General features: G+C 42.0%; 1 protein-coding gene across 2 annotated transcripts in view; it reads left to right on the forward strand.

Moving 5' to 3' along the window:
* Window positions 1-18,376, forward strand: part of LOC127008539 (ribonuclease 3-like) — a 75,572-nt gene that overhangs the window by 561 nt on the left and 56,635 nt on the right. For both annotated transcript variants that reach the window (XM_050880708.1, XM_050880709.1), the window contains exons 2-9: window positions 1,292-1,461; window positions 4,504-4,739; window positions 7,461-7,793; window positions 8,675-8,865; window positions 11,512-11,697; window positions 13,421-13,597; window positions 14,608-14,685; window positions 16,674-16,913. In XM_050880708.1, the coding sequence (XP_050736665.1) occupies window positions 4,512-4,739; window positions 7,461-7,793; window positions 8,675-8,865; window positions 11,512-11,697; window positions 13,421-13,597; window positions 14,608-14,685; window positions 16,674-16,913 (1,433 nt within the window). In that variant the 5' untranslated portion in view covers window positions 1,292-1,461; window positions 4,504-4,511. The remainder of the gene's footprint in view (window positions 1-1,291; window positions 1,462-4,503; window positions 4,740-7,460; window positions 7,794-8,674; window positions 8,866-11,511; window positions 11,698-13,420; window positions 13,598-14,607; window positions 14,686-16,673; window positions 16,914-18,376) is intronic.

Here is an 18,376-nt window from a genome sequence, read left to right on the forward strand (position 1 = left end):
AGGACTTTTTTTTTTACTCCTGAAAATAGGGGATAATGTTTATGAAAACGCGTCACCTCTGGCGGCGGCGCCGCAGCCGTAAAATAGCTCGCAGAAGGCTTAGGGTCGGGGAGCATATTTAAACTACTCCAACCGAACTTTACGACCTACTATGTGACTTATTTCAGCGAGGAGGTATTTCTTACAACACCGGCTGCAGTGTCGCCGCGGCCGCTGCCAGAGGAGGCGACGCACTTTCGTAAACATTATCCCCTATTTTCAAGAGTAAAAAATAAGTCCTTGAATTGGATTTGCAAAGCGTTTCCATGACTGTTGAAGGTATGTAGAAAAGATATATGAAGAGATACTGATGTTTCATAAGGTAGGTAATGAGATACTGGCATGGACCTAAAACAAATCTTAACCCTTTTGTTCTTTTGAATTAAATTGTTTGGTGAATAAAGTTAGTGTGCTAGTAGATTTACTGTCTAGCTGTAATGTGTCTTTATGTGGTGTGTGTGAGACTTGGCTTAATTCTGATATCAGTGACTGTTGTTAGTGTAGCTGGTTACAATTTTTTTTAGAAATGATTCTTCTAACCTTAGAAAACATTGTGTTGGAATTTATATTAGGGATGACGGTAAAGATTCGTTTTAGGTCCGTGCCCGTATCTCATAATCTACTTTATGAAACATCAGTATCTCTTCATATGTTTTTTCTACAAACCTTCAACAGTCATGGAAACGCTTTGAAAATCCAATTCAAGGACTTTTTTTTTTACTCTTGAAAATAGAGGATAATGTTTTGTTTAAAGCACGCTGTTTTCTTCTCTGGCGGCGGTCATGGGCGACGCTGCAGCCGCCGCAGCCGTAAAATAGCTCACAGAGGGTTTAGGGCTGGGGAGCATATTTAAACTACTCCAACCGAACTTTACGATTTCTGGACCCCCACATGTATATATGTGATTATTTCAGCGAGGAGGTGTTCTCGCAGCCATGAAGCTGCAGTGCTGTGCAGCTGTCGCCCAGAGGAGGAGAGGAGGCGCGCTGCAAACATTATCCCCTATTTTCAAGAGTAAAAAAAAAGTCCTTGAATTGGATTTTCAGAGCATTTCCATGACTGTTGAAGGTTTGTAGAAAAGATATATGAAGAGATACTGATGTTTCATAAGGTAGGTAATGAGATACTGGCACGGATCTAAAACAAATCTTAACCGGGATGACATTAAGGTTGGTAGAACCTTTAATGATCATCCCAACACAGTTGGGGTATGTTTGCTTGATTTTGGTGTTACTGTTTTGGTTGTTTACAGACCTCCAAGTAATTCTTTGGTGGACCTACCTTGAGTCTGTTATGGCCTAACCAGCCCCCTAAAACACTGAAGAAGACGAAGAAGAAGGAAACAACTTATTCTGACTGGGGATTTCAACCTGCCCTCCATTGATTGGTCCTCTGACGTTCCTGTTGGTAATTCTTTACTTGGTGAGCAATTTCTTGATTTTTTTTAGCTCTCTGGGTCTTATTCAGTGGGTCAAGCAGGCTACTTATCTTGGATCTAACACTATATTGGATTTGATCTTTACCACTGAAAATGATAGAATATCAAATGTTAATTTGATTGACCCCCTTTCTGGCTGTGACCATTTTCCTGTAATATTTGACCATCTGTTTTGTCCCCTTGAATCTAGCCCAGTGAATTCAAAGGATGAATATGATTTTTTCAAAGGAAACTACAGTTCAATAAACAAACATTTCAAGGACATTGAGTGGGGCATTGAATTTATGGGATTAGATATTGATCAGTCTTACTCGAGATTTAAGTGTTTATTGTTCAATACATTCCACCACATTATTCCCAAGAAACCAGATCCCTGTTCACTAAAGCCTCCTTGGACCACAAGCATACCTAATGATATCAAACGTCATAAACGGCAGGCTTGGCTTAATCTAAAGATGCTTGTTCTGTGTTTGGCAGATCATCTCCTATTGCCTTAAGGTTGTGGTACCATATGTTTTTAGCCATTTATCTCTGGAATTCAAAGAGATTGTCCATCAGTCTGTCATTAATTATGAAAGATCTCTTGTCTCGGCTGGTCACCATGATGTGAAGCGTTTTCATGCTTACCTCTGTCATAAGCAGGTTCAGCGTCCGACTGTAGGGCCGTTACATAGTGAGGACGGATGGTGTGTTGAGGCTGCAGATATGGCAAACCATTTTGTTGGGTCTTTTTCCACTGTATTTTCTAGAGAGTTCTTGCTTAATCCTTATCCTTTACAGCAGTGTGATAATAAATTTATATTCAATGTCTATACGTAGTTTTGACATTTTTCAAATAGAGAATATTTTGGCTCAATTAAAACCTGTTCTGGCCCTGATGGTATTCCTTCAGTCTTTTTAAAAAGATGTGCCCCTTCTGTTAGTTACCCTCAGTTGCTACTGTTCGGAAAATCTCTTTCATCAATGCGTGTCCCCTCAGACTGGAAAGATGCTAATATAATGCCACTATTTAAAAGTGGGAGTTCATTCTGATCCTCTTAATTACAGACCTGTAAGCTTGACATCTGTGTGCTCAAAATCTTTTGAGAGAATTATAGTCTCCCAATTGTCTGGCTTTTTGGAACATAGTCAATTACTTTCACCTTACCAGTATGGTTTTAGATCAGGCAGGTCAGTGTCTGAGCAATTATTATACACCTATGACTTTGTTACTGATCACTATGATCAAGGTTTTTCAGTGGACGTTAAATTTTTTTACTTTAAAAAGGCATTTGGTGTTGTCAACCATAGACTGTTACTTTGGATGTAAGCTAGCATTGGTGTTGAAGGCTGTTTGCTGGGCTGGCTGAGTGTTTACTTGACTGGGAGGGAAATGAAAGTGGTTGTGCATGGCTGTGAGAGTTATCAAGTTGCGGTTGGTAGCTGTGTCCCACAGGGTTCAGTGATTGGTCACTTGCTATTTCTTATTTACATCAATCATGTTGTCTCTGGTTTAAACTGTAAATTTTGTCTCTTTGCTGATGACCAAGTTATTTTTAGCCTCGGTAATATCGAAATTGACTTTTTAATTTTACATCTTCATCTGCAGAGAGATATTAACCTACTCTTCAATACAAGAAGATCTTAGGGTTTGTCTTTTTCAATTGGCAAATGTGTCAGAATGAACTTTTGTAGAAGTTTTCATGATGCACCTGTTCTCTTGCAGTACTTCATTGGTGAGCAACCTATTTTAGATGTTGACAACCACAAAGATCCTGGGGGTCAGTATTGATTCTTCTCTCAAGTTCCATCTTCATGTGAGAGAGATTGCAGGCAAAGCTAGTGGCATAAACTATAGTATTCTTAAGGGAACTATTTGTAGAACTCCAGATTTTATGAGAGAGGTTTTTATTTCACATATTAGGCCAATCCTCGACTACGCTTCTGTGGTGTGGTTTACTGGATATTTGGGTGATGTAAGACTACTAGAAGCTGTTCAGAGAAGGTGGACTAAGAAAATCATTGGGTTCTGTGACGTACCTTACAGGGATCGTCTCGTGCAACTGAGTCTCTACTCGATCAAAGGCAGACTGATCAGAGCTGATCTTATTATGGTGTTTGAAATTGTAAAAGGACTTTGTACGAATCTTGATCATTTGCTGACGAGAAATCGCAATAGGGACACTAGAGGTCACTCCTATAAGCTTTATGTCCCCCATTGTAACACTGATGTGAGAGCCCGCTTCTTCTCATTGAGAGTGATTAACATTTGGAACAGCTTGCCGGATTCTGTTGTTTCTGTCATATCAGTGAATTCTTTCAAGCAACAGCTGGGCAAGCATCTTGGTCAGATCTTATGCGAGTTTGAGTAATTTGCTACGTGGTTTGGTTGTTCTGTGGGTGTCTTGTTTGGATTGTTGTTATTGACTGAGTATTGAAAATTAGAAGTTGTCCATGCCATCTTGTGATGTCATATTAGCCAACCATCTGACCATATTCATGAAAATTCATCAGCTGCAGTTTTGGTTGGAGACATCTCTCAGTTTTTGGATGGGGTGTGTCCCCATCCAGGTAAGAAATCCATTACGCCTCCATATTATAGTTAACCCCTCCACTCCGGCGACGCTGACGTTGGCGTCCGACGGTGTCACTGTATGGAAAGGGTTAGTCTTCTTCTAAACCTCTTAATCCTCTTCCATTTCCTTTTAATTCTCTTCTAAACCTCTTAAGATGAAATGGAAGAGGATTAAGAGGAATTTAGAGGAGGATTGAGAGGTTTAGAAGAGGATTAATCCTTTTCCATTTCCTCTTGACTATTTCCATACTGTGACGCCGACGTCTGCGTCATGGATGGAAAGGGTTAAGGGACGAAATACATGTCCCTCAACCATGATATGAAGGCGCAAGTAATTAAAAGTAAAGAAAAGGGCCTAATCCCCTTCCCCTAATGATCTTGGGTAAAATTCTAGTGTTTGCCGTACTCCCCCCCTCACCCCCAAAACAAGCTTGGGGTCCATCACCAATCCATGTGTGTGTCCTCCCCCCAGACTGAGCCATGAGTGGTGGCGGCGCAGGCTGGCCCGGCGGTGGCACCCCCAGTGGCGGCAACGGCGAGTGGTACCACACCGATGCTGGGAGTGGCATGGATGTCCCTCCCCAGTGGGCCTCCCCTGGGTGTGCCTTCTATTCTGTGGACTCTGCACCTCCCCCAGTGGCTCACCCCCCTCAGCAGGTCCCTTGGGGGTGTCCGAGCACCACGGCGCCTCCCTGTGTTCGGAGCTACGTACGTATGAGGCTGTGACGTGTTGCTTGTTTGGGGGGTGATCGGCATTGGGCCTTAGAAGGGAGAATGGCTGCCTGACTCCTCTTCCTCTTATGCTTCCTCTTCCTCCTCTTTCTCATCATCTTCTCCTCCCTCTCCTGTTATTCCTCTTCCTTTTTCCTCTTATTCCTTTTCCTCTTGCTATTGTGTTCCTATGTTCCTCCTCCTCCTCTTCCTTCTCCTTCTTCCCCTGCTCCTATTCTTCTTTCTTTTTCTCCTCCTCCTCCTCCTACTCCTACTCCTACTCCTTTTCCTTCTCATGCTCTTTCCTCTTTTTCCTCTTCCTCCTCCTCTTCCCTTTACTCTTTACAATTCCAACATGCAGCAAGAGGAGGAGGAGTAGGAGCCCCCCCCTCCCCCCCAGGTGTAAGAGTCCATCCTAGCTGTGATATCCTGGGCTCAGGAATCAACATAATCTTTTTAAGAAGTATCACCCATGTTAGGTTAGGTTAGGTTGTGTTATGTTATGTGAGTATCTGTTAGTTAGGTTAAGTTAGGTTGTGTTATGTTATGTTAGGTTAGGTCTGCCTTATTCTGGTACTATTATTGTATTTCTCAAATCCCTCTTTACCTCCATGCTCACACTTCTGCCATTCATGATTCGTCCCAAAGACCCTACCACCCTTCTTCCTTGCAATGCCCTTTCTCTTATCTCTCCCTCCGTACCACCATGCTTACACATAACTGATCCAAGGTACTTAAACTCATTGACCTCCTCCATTTCTTCACCATTCAAAATTATTTTGCATTCTTTTTCACATTCAATTTCCACTCTATATGGGCATGCAAAATCCACAACCTCACTTCTACTCTGCTCACAAACCATCACTTTACTTTTGTTGACATTTACTTTCAGCTTTCTCCTTTTACCTACACTATCAAAAACACTGACCAAATTTTGTAGGTCACTCTCATTTTCTGCAATGAGCACCGTGTCATCAGCAAACAGTATCAAATTCAGTACCCACTTCCTTCCCTCATCGAACAGTCTTACTCCAACTTCTCCAACTTTGCCCTTTATTTCTCTAATAACACCATCCATATAAATATTGAATAACCATGGTGACATGATGCACCCTTGTCTTAAGCCCACTTTTATCTCAAAATGTTCACTTGTTTCTCCAGTAATTTTGACACATGCAGATGCTAGGTAGTTACAACCACAAATAAATTGGTTGGCTTCATCGAACGAGTCTTCAATAATAAATTGGAAAAAGTAATATTAAAACTGTATAATTCACTGGTTCGACCCCATCCAGAGTACTGTGTACAGTTTTGGTCTCCCTATTACAGAAAAGACGTAGAAAAGTTGGAACGGGTTCAACGGAGAGTAACAAAAATGATTCCTAGGTTGAGAAATTTATCTTATGAACAAAGGCTTAACCCCCTCGTGCACAGTGACGCGTTTCGCGTCATCAAAGGGTAAAAGGTCCTGGCGCACGATGACGCGAAACGCGTCATAAAAGTTTAAAAAATTGATTAAAAATTAAGTTTTCGGTGAAAGTGCGTCAAATTTGGAAGCGTCATTTGTTGGGATAAGTTTCTTAATGGTAACATATGGCAACCTTTCTAAGGAGTGTAGATGAGGAGCTTTGAGCGATTTTTATTTGTTAGCCTACTCTGACGGGAGAGGAAAAAAATACAGTTTTCTTGGTGTAACTCGGGAACCAATAGGTGTATGAGGATTTTGAGGATACCATAAAAATTGTCTACAATACCCTAAATGGAGACTTGAAACAAGTTTGTATTGTTTATATATATGTTTTCCTCCATTTTTATTTGTGCATGTTCTAGTACAAGTCTTTATGAAGCCATTGATACCAAATTAATTGGGGTACAACATATCTGTGAGGGTAAAATATGTCCGGGAATGTAGAGTATTGCGGCGGCAAAAAAAGGCCGGTCGGGCCTGAGAAATGCATGGTGAGTGGAACAGAAACTTATTGGAAACTTACGGTGTGCGAGAGGGTTAAAGAAGTAAATTTATTCAGCCTATCAAAACGAAGAATCCGAGGCGATCTAATAGAAGTGTTTAAAATGTTTAAAGGATTTAGTGATATTAATGCGGAAGATTACTTTACAATTGATTGATCAAATAGAACAAGAAGAAATAACAATTTGAAGATACGTAAATGGTTAAAGATTTTCGTCGCACGAAGCTAAACACTTCTTCTTCACTCGAGTTGTTAATGTTTGGAACTCTCTTCACTGTGATGTCATTGATAATACAACAGTTATGGCCTTCAAGAATAGATCAGACAAGTATTTTGAATCCAACTAGCAACTAAGATATTACTCATTGCCGTAATAACCTTAAGTTCTTTAGAATACTGGTGTCCTTGTCCGTTTTTATCACCCGGTTAGTGGTAGCAGTAATGGTAGTTCTTTCCTCTTTCCTACATAATTTCCATGCAGTTTTTCCATGCTTCATGGTTCTTTTTCCTTTCCTGCCAGCTTTGACTGGAGGGATGGGGGGGTGGGGAGGAGCCTATGCCTTTGCTGTCCTTCATCTTCCACCTTTGATTAGATAGTTAGTGTAGCTTGTCACAAACAGCCTCGTAAGGACCAGCAGGTCTGCTGTTGTTTGTTCTTCCTTTGTGTTCCTCCTCCTCATCCTCCACTAATCTTTTTCCTTCTCATCCTACATTAGATTTATTGCCATCCTCCTGTCTCCCCCCCCAGGACACACCATCGTACCAACCTACCATCGCACCCCCCGGCTACCCTCCCCCACACTACGCGCCGGTCCCTGGGGTGAGCCATGACCAGTTCAGCACGGCGCCCCCCCAGCCATACCCAGACCACAATGCTGCGCCCCCCAGGGTTAGGGGTATAAGGCCACCAGGACCACCAGGACCTATTCAGTCCTACGCCCCGGCTCTCCCATCACCCGTTCCCCCGTCCTGCCCTCCTCCCGCCCCCCTGTATGCTGGTGCAGCCCCTGGGTATGGGTGGGGCCCGTCTCCTGTCCCCCCGGCCCCTCAGACAGGGGTGCAAACACTCGGACCGCCAGAGGTAAACATGCATGATTGTCTGAGCATTATTATTGTTGTTGCTATTATTATTATTGTTATTATTATTATTATTATTATTATTATTATTATTATTATTATTATTATTATTATTATTATTATTATTATTTTTGGCAAGTAATAATACAAAATCTCATGTCTTTCTTTTCTGATCAGGTGAATATATTTTTTGCTTTCGTGGGCCTCTCCCAATAAGCTGAACAGTACGATAGTCCTTCCACTGCCATTGGCATTATTGGATTTTTATTGTATTAGTAACAGTAGTGGTAATAATAGAGGCGGTGGCTTAGTGGTCAGTGTGCAGGCATGGTGAGCCCGTGGACCTAGGTTTGAGTCCCACCAAAACACACTGATTTTTTAAACCATTGCTGAGTGGCAGAATATTATATATATATATATATATATATATATATATATATATATATATATATATATATATATATATATATATATATATATATATATATATATATATATATATATATATATATATATATATATATATATATATATATATATATATATATATATATATATATATATATATATATATATATATATATATATATATATATATATATATATATATATATATATATATATATATATATATATATATATATATATATATATATATATATATATATATATATATATATATATATATATATATATATATATATATATATATATATATATATATATATATATATATATATATATATATATATATATATATAGTTTAGAATAAGGATGGTCTGTTTTCTCTCTCTCTCTCTCTCTCTCTCTCTCTCTCTCTCTCTCTCTCTCTCTCTGTATGTGTGTGTACAGCCTGGAGTAAGGTCGGTCACTATTGTTGTTCAGCCACAGCCTTGGCCGCTGCCGGAGTGGGACCAAAGCTGTGTGCCGGCCCACCCAGACCACGGGTCCCGGCACGGGTTCCACGGCTCCCTGGAGAGGGGAAGAGCACCCTCGGCCAAGCCCTTCAGGGATGGCAGGGCGAGGGAACACGACTCAGCCGCCCGGAGTGATGACAGGCCCCAGCACGCACCAAGGTGGGTGGGACAGTAGTAAAAGCTAGTAAAGTTGGGAGCATGCACCATAGCTGGCAGTGCTCATCTCTGTCCCGGCACGTGGGAGAGAACCGTTTACCTGACATAGGGCCAGTGTGACATCCAGGTTACCACAGTTTACTTTCCCCAGGTACCCATTTATTGACCATCCTGAAAGGAAGGATGAACAGCTGGGAGGGCTGCACACTGACTGCCCAGGCTGGGATTCAAACCTAGGCCTGCAGACTCATAGTCAAAGACACTACTAACCACTGCACTGTGGAGGTGTATGTGGGACAGTAATGAGGACGTGAATATAACTGGCACTGGCAGACAAAAGTTGTATATTTACCAGTGTTGGTGGATGCTGCCACTACATTCAGGGGTTTGGAGGAGGAGAGGCAGGGAAAGTAAGAACGGAATTCTTTATATACACAAATGCACAACAAGTAACCTCTGAGAGGCCGGGGTGGGGAGGGCGGGTGAACCCTTCACTCCAAAGGTCACGTGGTGGGCAGGTCAGGTCACCTCCTCTCCCTTCTCTGTGATAGACAGGCAGGGGATTCAAGGGGTGGGAAGAGGCCTTTCCACCAGTGACCTCATTGAATGTTCCCACACTTAAGTTGAAGTTGTTGAGTTTTTATACCCATTGCTTCAATAATCCAAATATATTTTATAATCATTACATTAACACAGCTGTTGGCTTCTGTCCTAGCTGTTCCTGTGATTTTTTTCTTCAACATGTTTAGAAATAGCATTGTTTTCATTACTGGCTCTTATTACATACTGTTGATCTTGAATCTGTGTGTCAAGGTCCTGGCCTCTTTTACCAATGTGAACTAATTCACAAGGAACACACCAGCTTTGGAGAAAACAGTGTTTTTGCTCTTTACTAAGAGGTTAGTCATAGGAGTATATTTATAGCCTATATTAACACAAAGTTTGTGGCATGCTGGCTTAACAGCATTAAGGTTGCACCCGTCTGGTATGGACAAAAAATGTTTCTTTTTAATGGATGAATGAGTTACAGAAGATACTTCAAATATTTTAATTTTCCTCTCACAAATGATGAAGGCTGCAAATTCTTGAGGCTCTGAGGAATATTGATGAAGTGATGGCCAGTGTTTTGGAGAAGTGGTGACAGGAATGATAATGTATGAATGAATTACAGTTTATTGGTTCATGCTCTAGGCTACCTTGAAAGAGGGAATGTTATTTGTCTTCAAAATGAGATTTTCTAGGAGAGGAAGACCATCACTTCTTTCCCATTCAGCTTTGACTTTTATGAAAGAAGCAGAACCATAATTTAGCTGGGCAAAGAATTGATCAAGTTATCTATGGCTGAGGGCCAGAAGCATCACGTATCAGTGTAACTAAACCAGATCAACGGAGGGGAAATGCTTGGCAGCAGCTTGGTTTCGTGACGCTCCATACAAAGGTGACTTAATACTGGGGACAAAGGGGAACCCATCCCCATGCCAAGACACTGTATGCAAAAATCATCACTAAATGAGAATGCACTTGAGATAACAAAATTTTATAAGTTCAATGAATGTGTCAACTGGCACACCTAACCTAGTCATTGTTGCAATTTGGCAATTTATGAGACATGACAAGACATAACGTAACATAGACTGGCTTAAACTAACCTAGCCTAACGTAACTTAGGATAACATAACATAATCTAACCGAATATAACAGCCTAACATAACATGATTAACCCCTTCACTACGGCCAGGCCAAAACAGCGCCCCGCGCCGTATCCGGGATCGCCGCGCGCACCAAATTTCAAATGTCGCTACTGAATATAACAAGTTTTCAGCCATAAACTCAACATAATCATCATGTATTATATATGAAAACATGCAGAATTAAATGGTGCACATAAAGAAACTCACTATGGCCGGGCCAAAACAGCGCCCCGTGCTGTATCCGGGATCGCTGCGGGCGCCAAATTTCAAATGATGCTTTTGAATATAACAAGTTTTCAGCCATAAACTCAACATAATCATCATGTATTATATATGAAAACATGCAGAATTAAATGTTGCACATAAAGAAACATAAATTAATTGATAATTTTGAGATGTAAGCATAAATATAGAGATGAAATAACTCGTATATTGGCTAAAGCGAGCCAGGATGCAGCATGCACATCCTAAGATATGGTACGGGGCACGCAAGGATGCAGTATACGCGTCCTCGTGTTGAAGGTGTTAAAAATAACATAACCTAGTACATAACATTACACAGCACATGGGGAGGCAGTGGCTGAGTGGTCAGTGTGTGGGTGTGGCATCCTGGAGGACCGAGGTTTGAGTCCCGCCCACTTCTACAAGCTCACAATTTTCAGTCATCGTTGAGTGGCCTAAGACTACCCACATGCTGTCCTGAAGACCACCTATCAACCCATACTCTAGATTTATTCTCTAAAGAGGATAAAAAAGGAGCTCCTTGGGACAGCATGAGCTAAGCAAGATGGTGCCACCATAAATTGACCACCAGGACCCACCAAGAATTCCTACCGATGCTATAGGCTGAACATTAAAAAAAAAACAAACAAAAAAAAACTAACCTAACCTGTAGCCACCGGTTTGTATGTGTGAATGCCTCTCCAGCCGCAGTTTAACACACACGTCCCCTCCGCAGGTACGAGAGAGAGCGCCGCAGCCTGGAGCCCAAGTACAAGGACGGGGAGTACCTGGGCGGGGAGGCGCGCTGGGGGGAGGGCAGCGGCAAGCACCACCCGGCCTCCTGCAGCTCCTCACAGTACAGAGGTGAAGGCAGACGCTACTCACCACCAGGCCGCGCCCCACGAGACCCTCCCCCACCAAGGTGACTCACTGGCTGTCTGGATGAATGGATGACTCAATGGCTGTCTGGATGGATGGATGAATGGATGACTCACTGGCTGTCTGGATGGATGACTGACTGACTGGCTGGATGAGTGGATGACTCACTGGCTGGCTGTATATCTGGATGAATGAATGGATGACTGACTGGCTGTCTGGATGGATGACTGACTGACTGGCTGGATGAATGGATGACTCACTGGCTGTCTGGATGGATGACTGACTGACTGGCTGGATGAATGGATGACTGACTGACTGGCTGGATGAATGGATGACTCACTGGCTGTCTGGATGGATGACTGACTGACTGGCTGGATGAATGGATGACTCACTGGCTGGCTGTATATCTGGATGAATGAATGGATGACTGACTGGCTAGCTGACTGACTGACTGACTGACTGCTTGTTTAAATTACTGACTGACTGACTGACTGACTGACTGCTTGTTTAAATTACTGACTGACTGACTGACTGATTGACTGCTTGTTTAAATTACTGACTGACTGATTGACTGCTTGTTTAAATTACTGACTGACTGAGTGATTGACTGCTTGTTTAAATTACTGACTGACTGATTGACTGCTTGTTTAAATTACTGACTGACTGACTGACTGATTGACTGCTTGTTTAAATTACTGACTGACTGACTGACTGATTGACTGCTTGTTTAAATTACTGACTGACTGACTGATTGACTGCTTGTTTAAATTACTGACTGACTGACTGACTGATTGACTGCTTGTTTAAATTACTGACTGACTGACTGACTGACTGCTTGTTTAAATTACTGACTGACTGACTGATTGACTGCTTGTTTAAATTACTGACTGACTGATTGACTGCTTGTTTAAATTACTGACTGACTGATTGACTGCTTGTTTAAATTACTGACTGACTGATTGACTGCTTGTTTAAATTACTGACTGACTGATTGACTGCTTGTTTAAATTACTGACTGACTGATTGACTGCTTGTTTAAATTACTGACTGACTGATTGACTGCTTGTTTAAATTACTGACTGACTGACTGACTGATTGACTGCTTGTTTAAATTACTGACTGACTGACTGACTGCTTGTTTAAATTACTGACTGACTGACTGCTTGTTTAAATTACTGACTGACTGACTGACTGATTGACTGCTTGTTTAAATTACTGACTGACTGATTGACTGCTTGTTTAAATTACTGACTGACTGATTGACTGCTTGTTTAAATTACTGACTGACTGACTGATTGACTGCTTGTTTAAATTACTGACTGACTGATTGACTGCATGTTTAAATTACTGACTGACTGACTGACTGATTGACTGCTTGTTTAAATTACTGACTGACTGACTGACTGATTGACTGCTTGTTTAAATTACTGACTGACTGACTGCTTGTTTAAATTACTGACTGACAAAAGTACTGACTGACTGACTGCCTAAGTTTTTGAATGTCTGATTCCCTAAAACACTGACTGACTGACTATCCAAATCTCTGACTGAATGATGAATTACCAACCAACTGACTTACTAAATTACTGACTGACTAGGTTTCTGACTGGCTGACTATATTGCTGACAGACCGACTGACTGACTTCGATTTGCATTCTCCTCTCTTCCACCTTGTCCTTTTCCTCCTGTTCCTATTATATATGAGAGAGAGAGAGAGAGAGAGAGAGAGAGAGAGAGAGAGAGAGAGATGTAATCCTTCCTTGCAGGTATGAGAGAGAGAGGGAGCGAGAGAGGGACAGTGGTGAGGGGCGATACAAGTCCGAGCGTCGCTATGCCAAGTACTCAGAGGAGCGCTGGCCCTCCAGAGGCAGTGGAGAGAAGCGGAGGCGAGGCTCACGCTCCCCCTCCCCCGCCGTCAGGGCCTCGCGTGATCCTAGTGAAAGGTGACTCCATCATTTGTGTTTGTATTTACAGTGGAAGTCCTTTAATATGGAATGCAGGGGTCACGGACCTTCTGGATTAGCAGATTTTCCAGACTCCCAGGAGGGTGCCTCAGAATGTTGAAACACACATTCTCAGACATTTACCACACTCCATCTGACAATCGCCAATATTCAGTGCCTGCCCCAGACTTTCACCACACTGTATGGCACATTTAAGCATCACACCTAAGGGAACTACAGCACGTTATTTGAAGACTTGCATTACTTGTTAATCAAAAAACTCACCTTTTGGGGTCTTAAATATATCGTACAAATCAAATTATTTACTAATGAATGCTTCTTTCTATAAATATCAGGAAATGTAAATAAAAAAACTGTAATAAAAATGATCATAACTAGATCGGGAAGTCCAAAATGCACCTTTACATGCATCAGCAGCTGCCACTGCTCGGCTCATGCATGGAAACAAACAGATGATGTGTCGGCGGGGCGAGGCAGCACTCACCACTTGCCTGGTTCTCCTTCTCCTTCATCTTCATCTGCTTTTTTCTTCTTCTTCCTCTTCTTCTTCCTCTTCTTCTTCTTCTTCTTTCTCTTCTTCTTCCTCTTCTTCTTCTTCTTCTTCTTCTTCTTCTTTTTCCTCTTCTTCTTCTTCTTCTTCTTCTTCTTCTTCTTCCTCTTCTTCTTCTTCTTCCTCTTCTTCCTCTTTTTCTTCTTCTTCTTCTTTTTCTTCCATTTCTTTGCCTTCTTTATTTTTTTTATTTTTCTTTCCTTTTTGTTCCTCCTCCTCCTCCTCCTTCCTCCTCTTCCTCCTTCTCTTGCTCTTCCTTCCTCCTTTTTTTTCCTCCTACAACCTCTACATTCACTTATGGCAATAATAACAATGAGGATAGTAATAATAATAAAAATAGTGATAATAATAAAAGTAATGATAATGATGATAATGATATAGTAGTAGTAATAAATGATAATAACAGCAGTAATAACAAACAAAACAATCCCTCCGCCAGGCCCCACAGCAGGTCAGCCAAGAGGTGTCGCAGCCCGAGCCGAGAACCCCGACACTCAAGGTCACTCGACAGAAAGAGGTGAGTTGAGGCGCTTTGATACGTTATGCTGTTTACTAGTTTTTTTTCTCTCTGTCTCTCTGGGCCAGTTTCACAGTTCCCCATGATGGGTTAGTAAGCTCCCAAACAAATACAGGTAACTCTCGATTTACGCGAGTTTGGTTTGTGCGTTTTTAAAATAACGCGTGGTCCAAAATCCAAATAAATGTTTAATTTACACGTTTTTTTCCACTTATATGCGATATTTTATGGAGTGGCCACCATATGTTTCACGCAACTGGATTCACACGGCGCTGCGGGCACACAGCTGAGCTCAGTTCTTCCCGCGTGCCACTTGAACAACAATACAGTACCCACGCTGCCACGCTACTCAACAGTAGGGGTGAGCTGGTACCGGTACCAGTACCGGTACTAACGGTACTAGCTATACGGTATGGTACCGGTACCAGACTGCTCAGTACCGGTACCAATACTAGCCAGTCGCTCATGGTGTCCCTCATTTTTTCCTCACACGAGTGAGGCTGAGACTGAGTGCCTGAGTGGATATCTCAGTGATATGGATATCCTCTCTCTCTCTCTCTCTCTCTCTCTCTATCTCTCTCTCTCTCTCTCTCTCTCTCTCTCTCTCTCTCTCTCTCTCTCTCTCTCTCTCTCTCTCTCTCTCTCTCTCTCTCTCTCTCTCTCTCTCTCTCTCTCTCTCTCTCTCTCTCTCTCTCTCTCTCTCTCTCTCTCTCTCTCTCTCTCTCTCTCTCTCTCTCTCTCTCTCTCTCTCTCTCTCTCTCTCTCTCTCTCTCTCTCTCTCTCTCTCTCTCTCTCTCTCTCTCTCTCTCTCTCTCTCTCTCTCTCTCTCTCTCTCTCTCTCTCTCTCTCTCTCTCTCTCCACTGAATGAAGTGAATATTTATTTTTCGACAGAAACCTACCTCTTGTTTGATTTACATTGTTTTTGATTTACACGACCTCTTCAAGGACGCAATACTCGCGTAAATTGAGAGTTACCTGTACCAGAGCCATCGAAATTTCCTTGAATAGTGACTGGTGTTTATATTCAAGTTCACAAATTTGATGAAGCTATACAGGAAAAGTCTTGTGTATTTAGTGTGGCATCGAAGACCTCCCCATTTTGGACTGTATGGGATTCTATAGTTTGGTTCAGGTTGTTACGAAGACACTGTGTTGGCCTGTGAAATCGGCTCTCTGTCTCTGTCTCTCTCTCTGTTTGTCCCTCTGTCTGTCTGTGCCCAGCTTTACCTCCATAATTTTTCTGAGGGGTTCAAGAATTTTTTTTCATTATTTCATATTAAAAATCTCTGGGTGTACTGATTTTCTTTTGCTTCAGTACATGCTCTCTCTCTCTCTCTCTCTCTCTCTCTCTCTCTCTCTCTCTCTCTCTCTCTCTCTCTCTCTCTCTCTCTCTCTCTCTCTCTCTCTCTCTCTCTCTCTCTCTCTCTCTCTCTCTCTCTCTCTCTCTCTCTCTCTCTCTCTCTCCCCCCCCCCCCCCATACTTATTTCTCTTCGCTCCTTTTATCCCCTTCACCTTCACATTCCCTCATTTTCAACATACTTCTTCAACCTTTATCCTCTTTTCCCCTTATCCTCATCACCCCTTTTCCTTCCCTCATCCTCAGTCACTTACTTCAGTACATGGTTGCGTGTGCGTAACAAGAACTGCGCAGTGAGTGAATCTACCAACCAACCCTTTTGTTTACCATTTCAAAGACACAGCTGCTCGGGGTAAGAGCACTGGAACTTCAACCAACAGTGGAACGCTTTGAACACAGAGAAGGGCAGAAAGCAACATACAGTATCATAGTCATATTTGTTCAATGACAGTTATGATCACTGATAAACTGATGTAATACTTTATGCTCTTCTCTGTGTTTGAGCTGACACTGGGAACTCCAAACACAGAGATTTTTTTTTTCTAAATATATCTTGCCGAATTATAAGTGCGTCTTATACTCCGGTGTTTCTTATATGGTGAGAAATACGGTAGTTATGTGTTCTGCAGACCCCAAGACTCCCGTAGCCCGGAAAGCCGCCGCCTGAGGACTCCAGACCGAGCCTCCGCCGCCAAGAAGTCTGTGCCGATACCAAGGCCGCTGAGTCCGGAGCCCGACTTGGCAGCTCTCATCACCAAGGAGGAGCTGGAAAGGGAGGGAGTGGAGGAAGAGGAGGAGGAGGAGGAGGAAGGAAAGGAGCCCTGGGTACGCTCTGCCCCTGCCGACCTCTTCTACCAGCGCGATAAAACGTAAGTGTGTGTGTGTGTGTGTGTGTGTGTGTGTGTGTGTGTATTTACCTATTCGTAGTCTACCGGGCCCAAGCTAAGCTCTAATAGTCCCGTCTCCATATCTACATTCATCCAGCCTTTCCTTCATTTGTTGGATACTACTCGCCTCCACCACCTCTTCCCGCAAGCTGTTCCATGTGTTAACACTTCTATGTGGAAAACTATAGGTACTTTTTCAAGTCACTCAAACAGGTTCCTATATTAAGTTTCTTTCCATGTCCTCTCAGCCCTTGCTTTCTCGCAGTTGAGAAGAGATCATCTCTATCCACCTCATCAAACTTATTTACCAACTTATACAGCATGATCAGATCTCCTCTCTCCCTTCTTTGTTCCAGTGTCATCAAGTCCATCTCCCTCAATTTGTCTTCATACGTCATATTTGAGAGTTCTGTGTGTTTGTGTGTGTGTGTGTGTGTGTGTGTGTGTGTGTGTGTATTTATCTAGTTGCCTAGTTGTAATTTTACAGGGCCTGGGCTTACGCTCATGTGGTCCTGTCTCCATATCTGTATTTGTCCAGTTTTTCCTTAAAGTTGTGCACACTCTTCGCCGATACTACATTCTCGCTTAGTCTGTTCCAAACCTCTATGTTTCTTTCGGGAAGCTATATTTTTTTATGTCTCAAGCATCTTCCTTTTCTCAATTTTTTACTGTGTCCTCGTGTGTTGCTGGTGTTTCCTACTTCTCTAAGTAGGAACTCCTCGTTATCTACTTCTTCCATTTTATTCCACAGTTTGTAAAGTAGTATTAGGTCTCCCCTTTCTCTTCTTTGTTCTAGTGTTGGCAAGTCCATTTCCTTTAACCTTTCTTCATATGACAATCCCTCCAGTTCTGGAACCATCTTCGTTGCCATCCTTTGTATTCTTTTAAGTTTTTTCACGTGTTTCTTCTTATGGGTAATCATCTTTTTCATCATAATTTTATCCATGTAATGGAATGCTATTCCTATATTTCTTACCATTTTATACGTATCTCCGAATATCCTATTTACATGACTCTCAGACTGTTGTTTATTTTGTATTGTCACTCCCAGATCTCTCTCTTCTTGAACTTTTAATATTTCTCCATCTCCCATTCTATATGTCCACTTTGGTCTCCCTTCACTCTTATCCATTTCCATTACATGACATTTCTTCATATTGAACTCCATCTCCCATTTCTTACTCCAATCCCAAATCTTATTTAGGTTCTCTTGCAGAATTTCAGTCTTTACTATTTCTTATGTGTCTCAGCAATTTTGCATCGTCTGCAAACAAACTCATGTAACTATTTACTTTCTCAGGCATATCATTTATATATACAGGTAACTCTCGATTTACGCGAGTTTGGTTTACGTGTTTTTGAAATAACACGGGGTCCAAAATCCAAATAAATGTTTAATTTACACGTTTTTTCACTTATACGCGATATTTTATGGAGTGGCCACC

Source organism: Eriocheir sinensis, chromosome 38, assembly GCF_024679095.1.
Source record: "Eriocheir sinensis breed Jianghai 21 chromosome 38, ASM2467909v1, whole genome shotgun sequence".
NCBI lineage: Eukaryota > Metazoa > Arthropoda > Malacostraca > Decapoda > Varunidae > Eriocheir > Eriocheir sinensis.